The sequence below is a fragment of the Myotis myotis genome, unplaced genomic scaffold (assembly GCF_014108235.1).
Source record: "Myotis myotis isolate mMyoMyo1 unplaced genomic scaffold, mMyoMyo1.p scaffold_m19_p_1, whole genome shotgun sequence".
Classification (NCBI taxonomy): Eukaryota; Metazoa; Chordata; class Mammalia; order Chiroptera; family Vespertilionidae; genus Myotis; species Myotis myotis.
The window spans coordinates 153,806,801-153,815,031 of NW_023416313.1; the positions used below are offsets into that span (position 1 = coordinate 153,806,801).

The 8,231-nt window shown below is 47.2% G+C and overlaps 1 protein-coding gene across 1 annotated transcript; it reads right to left on the minus strand.

Moving 5' to 3' along the window:
- Nucleotides 1–2,666: 2,666 nt before the first annotated feature.
- On the minus strand, nt 2,667–7,948 carry ACTC1 (actin alpha cardiac muscle 1). Its single transcript, XM_036296541.1, has 7 exons — nt 7,820–7,948; nt 7,090–7,240; nt 5,611–5,935; nt 4,829–4,990; nt 4,514–4,705; nt 3,531–3,712; nt 2,667–2,992 (listed from the first exon to the last, which is right to left on the minus strand). The coding sequence occupies exons 2-7, from the start codon at nt 7,216–7,218 to the stop codon at nt 2,849–2,851; spliced, it is 1,134 nt and encodes a 377-aa protein (XP_036152434.1). The 5' UTR covers nt 7,219–7,240; nt 7,820–7,948; the 3' UTR covers nt 2,667–2,848.
- Nucleotides 7,949–8,231: the final 283 nt, after the last annotated feature.

The following is an 8,231-nucleotide window of genomic DNA, read 5'->3' on the forward strand; positions in this document are numbered from 1 at the left end:
TCTAACTCTACTCTCTTGATTATTTAAACACATCTACATAACAACCATTGCTAAGAAGTGACAATTGTTGAAAAAAGTGACAAAGGTGTTTTGATGTGTTAGAAATGAACAAAAACACTCCTTTCATTATAAGTTGAGAAGAAATATCATGATATATATATATTACATTGTATCTTAACTGCAAACATACTCACTGTAGACATCTCTATTACTTTACACATGTGGAGGTGGTCTTAAGAAAAACTCTGTCACCTTAGTACCATCCTTAAGCACAATTATTAGAAGACTCAGCTGTTCTAATATCTTACACCCCATCATTAGCTGAGATGAGAAAACTTTGGAATTCAACAAGAATCTGCATGGTTATCACTTCTGAAAGCTGATTCTGAAAAACTTCTACTTTTAAGTAGGAATGATTATACCCATTCCCTTTCCATTTATACAAAGAAAGAACCATAGGCGATACCCCAGCCAGTTGTCTAAACTTGAAGTATTAATACTATATTTAGAGGTTAAATTCATAATACTTATTGTATTCAACTTGAGAGATGAAAAATAAAGACACAGATACTGGCGAAATCATTTCTCCCTATATTTGCCCCAAATCCATGTCTCTGCTGAAGCCTAGCTTGTAAGCCAATTTATCTGTGCTACAGGTTACAACTGAGGGGGACAAAAGTAAAATCTACGATAAACTTTATATCTTATCTTTAGAAAATGCCACCACATTTATTTATTATATAACCCTCAATGCAGAGAAAAACTTCCACTCAGCTATGCTAAGTATGGAACTCTAAATTCTGAGGTTGTTAAGCGCAGAAAGTGTGCCCTGATCCCCTTTCTGTCCCCTGGACCTACTATCTTGCTTGGTCTAAAGTCAGGAATCAAGAGATATCTTTTAGCCCAGGCCAGGTAGCTCAGTTTGTTGGAGCATCATCCCAGTACACCAAGATTGAGGGTTTGGTCCCTGTTCGGGGCATGTACAAGAGGCAACCAATGCATGTATAAATAAATACAATAACAAATCAATATTTCTGGCTTTCTCTCTCTCTCTCTCTCTCTCTCTCTCTCTCTCTCTCTCTCTCATCAATAATCTTTTTAAAAGAGAGAAATTTTTTAATGAATAAGATAAAGACACATTAAACCTTGAATGATGACAGTGGCAGCTTACTAAGGATGTGTCTGATGAGCCTAAAATACCCCAAATTTTCAACCCAGACTCCCAAAGGGTGTGTGATAGAATTGAGTTACTCTTGATAGGCCATGACTAAAGTTTTACATCCACATGATTATATTTATAAGTTTAGTTGTAAACTTCACGACTAAAGTTTTACGACCGAAAATGGTTTTAGATGCACCATTAGATTGAATGTCAGAAAATCTGGGTTTTTGTCTGGGGAATTCAAAAAACAAACTGTTTAACATTGTACCAGTTGCTCTAAAAGGTCATTAACAATTAATTTGAAAATGAAAAAAATAAAGCGTCTCAATGAAGTTGTAGTCTATCCAAACTGATTTCCTAAAAGTTCATCAGCTCTCACCAACCTACCTATACACTGGCTTCCTTCCTTGTGTGCTGGCTCCTGCCCCATTTCCTTCTGCTGAGATTTCCTCCTTGCTCATCTCACCTCTCTAGTGCTTGACCATTCTTCAAGACCCAGACCCATGTCTGTCTCCTTGAAGTCACACACATTGGGGGTTCACGTGAGTGTATGTGAGCCCCTCAAGGACAGAGCGTGCTTATTCTTTTGTGTACTGTCCTCAGCACATCCGTGCCATATTGCAGAGTGCCCTGAATGGAGGAAAAGGAATATTGTGGTTTTTCCACTCCCCTTCCTCCCTCAGGACTTCCTAGCCTTAACTCGACTCAACCCAAGATCCCAAGATTTCAAACAGGTGAAGAGACTGAAGACCTCTGTCCCACAAGTTGGTCACTGATTAGGCAGGAGTTTCTGGCACCTGTTTCCTCTGTTTGTTTTGAACCTGCATGGTGGTCCTGACTTGTTTAGGGGGCATTTAAATGGATCACGCCAGGCTTAACTGTCAGCTGGCTTCCCTGTCTCACTGCTAACATGTACAGTCCACAGGCAGACAACAGTAGAGTCCAAGAATTGAGAATTTAAGCTAATTTATACAAAATAATCTTTGACTTTCTCACTGCCAATATATAGGGTGTCCCCAAAACATGTACACACACTTTAACAGCTGATAACTCACTTAATTTTGAGAATGAACTGTCTGCTAATAAACAGTGACTTCATAATCATTCAAAGTGTGTATACATAATCATTCTAAGTGTGTACATGTGGCTTCTGCAAAGTTATGAAAACAGCTGTAACATAGGCTTAAGCAATAATTTTCAATATCATTCATGGAAACCAATCTTAGAGAATTGTTTTACCTTCCATTTCTTGCACATGTGAAGCTAAACCTAATCTTTTCAGGTATGAAATAGGTTCGTGATTCTATACCAAAGTGTAAAATCAAAATTTAGTGTCATAACTCCCAGCTAAATGTTACACTAACCCACACGATGATCTTTGTGGTGGTGTAATATTACAGTGCTGACGGTGTCAGAGCCATCAATCGAGGAGCTCACTGTCAAAAATATGTGAACACTGGCCGTACTCCAAGCCTACCCCAAAAGGAAGTAAAAGAGGCTTTTGTAGGTTGCAAGTCCTGGTCTGGTTTATTTATAAAGCAATAAATATTAGAAGCACAAATAAATTGCACGTGTGTAAACAAACTGTACAATGGTTGATGAGAGATGAAGGAGGGTGGGTCGGAAGACTCCAAGAAGCATAATACCGTCATCCTGAATGTAAGGTAGACTAAAAGAGGAGGCACCTTAGAAGCATTTGCGGTGGACGATGGATGGGCCTGCCTCGTCGTACTCTTGCTTGCTAATCCACATCTGCTGGAAGGTAGACAAGGAGGCCAGGATGGAGCCCCCGATCCAGACAGAGTACTTGCGCTCAGGGGGAGCAATAATCTGCGGAAAGAAAACAGAAACTTCCAGGGAACTCTGAAGCTCCAAGCAACAGAGCATGCCACATGTTGGGGAGCCTCACAGAAAAAATATTAGGTGTTAACTCACTGTAATGCAAGGTGCTTCATTCCACACATTAATATAGCTGAGTGAAGTTTTACACACTTTCCCCTACTTCATTATTTCTATTATCATAGACTTTATAAAATAGAATTTTCTACTTCTCTGGACTCAAGTATAATGTGGCAGCAAGCTAAAAGGCCCAAAGTTAGGGACTTTTAAAATGTGTTCAAAGATTTAGGTGGGTGTTTTTTCTTCTTCAAAGGTTTGTTTTTATCCACAGCTTGAAAGCATTTTTAAAGTCTCCTATCTTGGGGGAAAATACTAGAAAGATCAGAAGGAAAAAAAAAGTGCTAGAGCAGCTAAAAGATGAAGGTTTTAGTAGGCAGCAAGCGAAGTGTGAGGAGAAAGGAGTTAGGAATGCCTTCAGCTTGGAATACCAAGACCTGCTTCAGCTCCCCCAGGCACAGGCGTTCTTTACCTTAATCTTCATGGTGCTGGGAGCCAGGGCAGTGATTTCCTTTTGCATGCGATCAGCAATCCCAGGGTACATCGTGGTACCTCCAGATAAGACATTGTTGGCATACAGGTCTTTGCGGATATCAATGTCACACTTCATGATGCTATTATAAGTTGTTTCATGAATGCCAGCAGATTCCATACCTAGGAACAAGTTTTTTTAAAAAAATCAAACTGCACTTAGGCCAGGGCCCATGGTGGAGGGGTGAGAACAGGACTCATCTGTGTTGGTAAACTGTCACCATCTGTCTCTGAAACATGTGTTCCTTTATAAGATACACTGAAGGCATTTGTGGAACAGGTGTCCCTAAAAGTGCTCACAGTTAGCCCAGAACCGACTGCCAAGAAACGAACAATTGTGTCTAGCACCTGTTTGAAGCGAACACTTGCTGTATCCACCAGATGCATGGCGATGTATTGGAAAAGGATAAGACACACATTTAAGTTACATCCATGCAAGTTTTATTTATGCAGCAAAATAAGATCCCCACAAGCTTCCTCCTGTAAATCATTCCTTAGGTGAGATGTTTGGCGACATATAAATGTCACTCCAGTTATTACTGTGAGTGTGACTGCTATTTCATTGAACAAGGAGTAACTTAAAAGGAAAGTCCGGCTACTTGGTAATGAAGCTGATTGGAATGAATCAGCACCCTTGAGTAATCGCCTCTTTCCTGCAGATACGGATTATTCAGGTCCTACTCTGCCTCATCCTTTCTTTTGAGGTGAAGTCTGTGTGTCATTTCACAACAGAACAGAACAGTGATGGCCACCCCTTTAATGAGCCATCAGAACCTGAGGCTGAGCTGTGTGGGACTCCAAGCTATGATTTCTTTTAATTCAAGGGCCCCCCTTCATCCTTCTTCCTCATAATAGATTTTACTCTGGGACCTCCCAAGATTTGCAGGGAAAAGCTGCGCCTCTGCCCCAGACCCCACAACTCACCGATAAAGGAGGGCTGGAAGAGCGTCTCGGGGCAGCGGAAGCGCTCATTGCCAATAGTGATGACTTGGCCATCAGGCAGTTCATAGCTCTTCTCCAGAGAGGACGAAGAAGCTGCGGTGGCCATCTCATTCTCAAAATCCAGAGCAACATAGCACAGCTTCTCTTTAATGTCACGGACAATTTCACGTTCAGCTGCAGAAATAAAGGGTACCCCAGTCAAGCTCTGAAGAATGAAGCCAACTGTGGGAGGTAGATGGACTCACCGGTGAAGGAAAAAAAGCAGATAATGTTGTAGCACATGAAACACACACTCACCGGTGGTGACAAAGGAATAGCCACGCTCGGTGAGGATCTTCATGAGGTAGTCAGTGAGATCCCGACCGGCTAGATCCAGACGCATGATGGCATGGGGCAGAGCGTAGCCCTCATAGATGGGGACATTGTGAGTTACACCATCCCCGGAGTCCAGAACAATGCCTGTCAGAGGAAACAGACAGGGAGGAGGTAAATACCTGATGACACCAATTATGGCCAAGAAAAACTAGCACTGGGCATGGATCCAGATGAAATTAGATCCATTACACACAAAGAATAAAAATGAGCATAATGAATGGTAAATCTGAAGCCAGCCTTTTAAATATTGTAGTAGAAGAATGTCCCCAGGACACTCAAGTGACCATCCCTTTCATCAGCCTTGAGCACATTATGTAAGCACCCAGGCGTGTTTCTCTTTCCTCCCGTCTAACTAACATGTGTTTCTATCTCTTCTGACTCAGACCCTGTGGGGAATGTGGGTTCTCCTTGGTAATGTTTGCCCAGGGGCTGTGATGGTATGAACACATACCAATGACTGTTGCATTCCAGACTGATACTGTACATTGTACAGAGCCTTCATGTGACATCATAGTTTCTTTCAGCTCTCAGAAATACATGGGCTCTGAAACTAACCTCGGGGAATGATGGTTTCCTTTCTCCTTTAGCACCGACACTTTCCCATGGAGAAGGGATCATTCATTTTCAGTTGGGGACACTGATTCCCAAGGTCAATGACTTGGGAATGTGACTAATCAGTGACTGTCCCCAGAGCCCACACATACCTGTGGTACGGCCAGAAGCATATAGGGACAGCACTGCCTGGATGGCCACATACATGGCAGGGACATTGAAGGTCTCAAACATGATCTGGGTCATCTTCTCACGGTTGGCCTTGGGGTTCAGCGGGGCCTCGGTGAGCAGAGTTGGGTGCTCCTCTGGGGCCACACGGAGCTCATTGTAGAAGGTGTGGTGCCAGATCTTCTCCATGTCGTCCCAGTTGGTGATGATGCCGTGCTCAATGGGGTATTTGAGAGTCAGGATACCTCGCTTGCTCTGGGCCTCATCTCCTACATAGGAATCCTTCTGACCCATACCCACCATGACACCCTGAAAGAAGAAAAAGATGGAAAGATCAAGCTTCCATTAGGTCAGGAATAAAACTGGTGCCTTATAAATTTGCATCTAACTGCCCAAGTCAAGGAATACCTTGTAAAGGCCAGAAACACCAAACAATAGGATTTTACCCCAATTTAGAAGTATCACTTAAAATCAATCTAGTACTTTTTTCCCACCCACTTCCCCCCAGAATGTATAATTCTACTGTTTATAATATAGCTGTAGGTGAGGGGGGAACAATGCTATTTCACTGAAGTAGAGCCTCGCCTCATTTTAAAAATACCATAATGCCTTCACTAAATTACTAAGCTCATCACCCATGTCAACTAGAATACAAATGACTACATTGCGAAGTGACTGGATTCATGACACATTGTATTTCTCCTAAGAAAAGATTTTGACATTCATCAAGTAGCGATGGGCTGCTATGCCACTATCACGCTGCCAGGGAAGCCAGCCTGCCAGGGAGCTGTCCTGCCCATCACTCCCCAGCACTGAGCACAGCTCTCCTCTCTGGCAGCCTATCTGGCCAGGCATGTGGCAAAGCCAGCAAGGGTGGCATTTCTCTTCGTAAACAAGGTGGGATGTCACTATCACCATGGCACCTACTGACTCTGTCAGGGCTGGCTTCTAAAAATGCAACAGCCAGGAAGCAGATAGATTACATCTGTTGGGAGCCCTGTAAACTGGCTGTGAACAAGAGCGAGGAATGTGGCTTGGCTCCTGCTTGGTTGAGAGAAGTTATATTCTTATGTTTTGAACAGGACTGGAAAGAGAGGCCAAGGAAAGAAAGCGAAGTGTACAAAGGATAGAGGAGAAGACACCGAGGACTGGAAATGCAGGTCAGGAGCAGGGGAGAGAAACTGCTGCCCTTTCCCACCAGGGAGCGGGCCCTTGGAGAGCTGTGTCCCTGAGGTGAAAGGGAAATTGCGCAGGTCTCTCTCTCCTTCAGTGGAGGGCGTGAGAACTGCTTGCCTCGACTTGGACTTGAAGCTAAACCATCTTTCACTTATTTGACCTAAAGAGTTCATGAAACAGGAGGCTCAGGTGAGGCAGTTCCTGGATTGCCAGCTCAGAGGTATCAGGCAGGGGCGCGCGGCGGGGCTGGGACTGCTCCTGGGGACACAGGCGGGTGGGAAGTTTACCTGGTGGCGCGGGCGGCCCACGATGGACGGGAAGACGGCGCGGGGCGCGTCATCGCCCGCGAAGCCGGCCTTGACCAGCCCGGAGCCGTTGTCGCACACCAGGGCGGTGGTCTCCTCGTCGTCGCACATCTTGGCACAGTTTCAGCGGGGTCTGCGGGTGGAGGAGAGGGGGCGGGCCGGGCTCAGCGCCGGCCTGCGGGGCTGGCCTTCCCCGCGCCCCGGGAGGAGCGGACAGGGCTCAGGGGCTTGGGGGGCACCTGCCACCTCCCTTCCCCTCGCGGCAGAAAAACAGAAGGGGTGGGAGGAGCAGCGGAGACTGGGGGTCGGAGTGCGGAGAGAAAGGGGAGGAATGACCCGGGCTCCCTGACCAGGAGGCTCGCCCTCTGTCCCAGGCGCAAGGAGGGACAGCCACCTCTTCTCACCAGGTCCTCCCCAGCCCTATCCATTTGCACCTTTTCGCAAACTGGGAACCCACGTCCGCCCCATCGACACCCCCATCCATGCGGTGCCCCAGCCGGAGGGAAAGGCGCACGAGAGCAGGGACCTCCAACACCTCGTGGACGGCCGTGGGTCCCTCTTCCGCGCGCCCCTCTCCAGGGACTTCCCAGGGCGAGAAAAGTTGGAATCAAATAGAAAAGTTTGGCCTCTTAAAGGGCAAAGTGCGAGCGGCGGGAGCACGGGCGCGGTCTCGGAGGGCTGGGCGGGCGGGCGCGGGGCGGCGCGGACTCACCGTCCGCGGGGCGGGCTCGGCTCGGCTCGGCTCGGGCGGCGGGCGCTGGCGTCCGGCGCGGGGCGCGCCGCTTTATACGCGCTGCCGGACGGGGTCAGTCGGAGCGGCGGGGGCAGGGGTGGGGGGCAGCCGGCCACCTTGCCTTATTTGGTCGCCTTCGCACCGCTGAGGAGCGCCGAGGCCATTCATGGAGCCGAGGGCAGGGGAGAGGATGAGCCAGGGGCCCCCAGACCATGTAAGGAAGGGGAGGGGGCAACCAGGGGATGGCCAAATAGGGAGCTGGGGAGGGGCGGGCGTGAAGGGTCGGGGGCAGGGAACACGACGTGCCGCCAGCCCTCCCCTCCCCCTCCCTGGTGGGGGCGATCCCTGGGTGTGCCTCCGAAGCCCCGCCAGCCCGAGACAATGAGCCACA

Excerpts from the sequence above, each read along its gene's own strand:
- ACTC1 (XM_036296541.1), bottom strand. The coding sequence starts at position 7,218 with ATGTGCGACGACGAGGAGACCACCGCCCTGGTGTGCGACAACGGCTCC. Across the intron at positions 5,936-7,089 it reads TGGGCCGCCCGCGCCACCAG|GGTGTCATGGTGGGTATGGG; the intron begins GTAAACTTCCCA and ends TTCTTCTTTCAG. Across the intron at positions 4,991-5,610 it reads TGCTTCTGGCCGTACCACAG|GCATTGTTCTGGACTCCGGG; the intron begins GTATGTGTGGGC and ends TTCCTCTGACAG.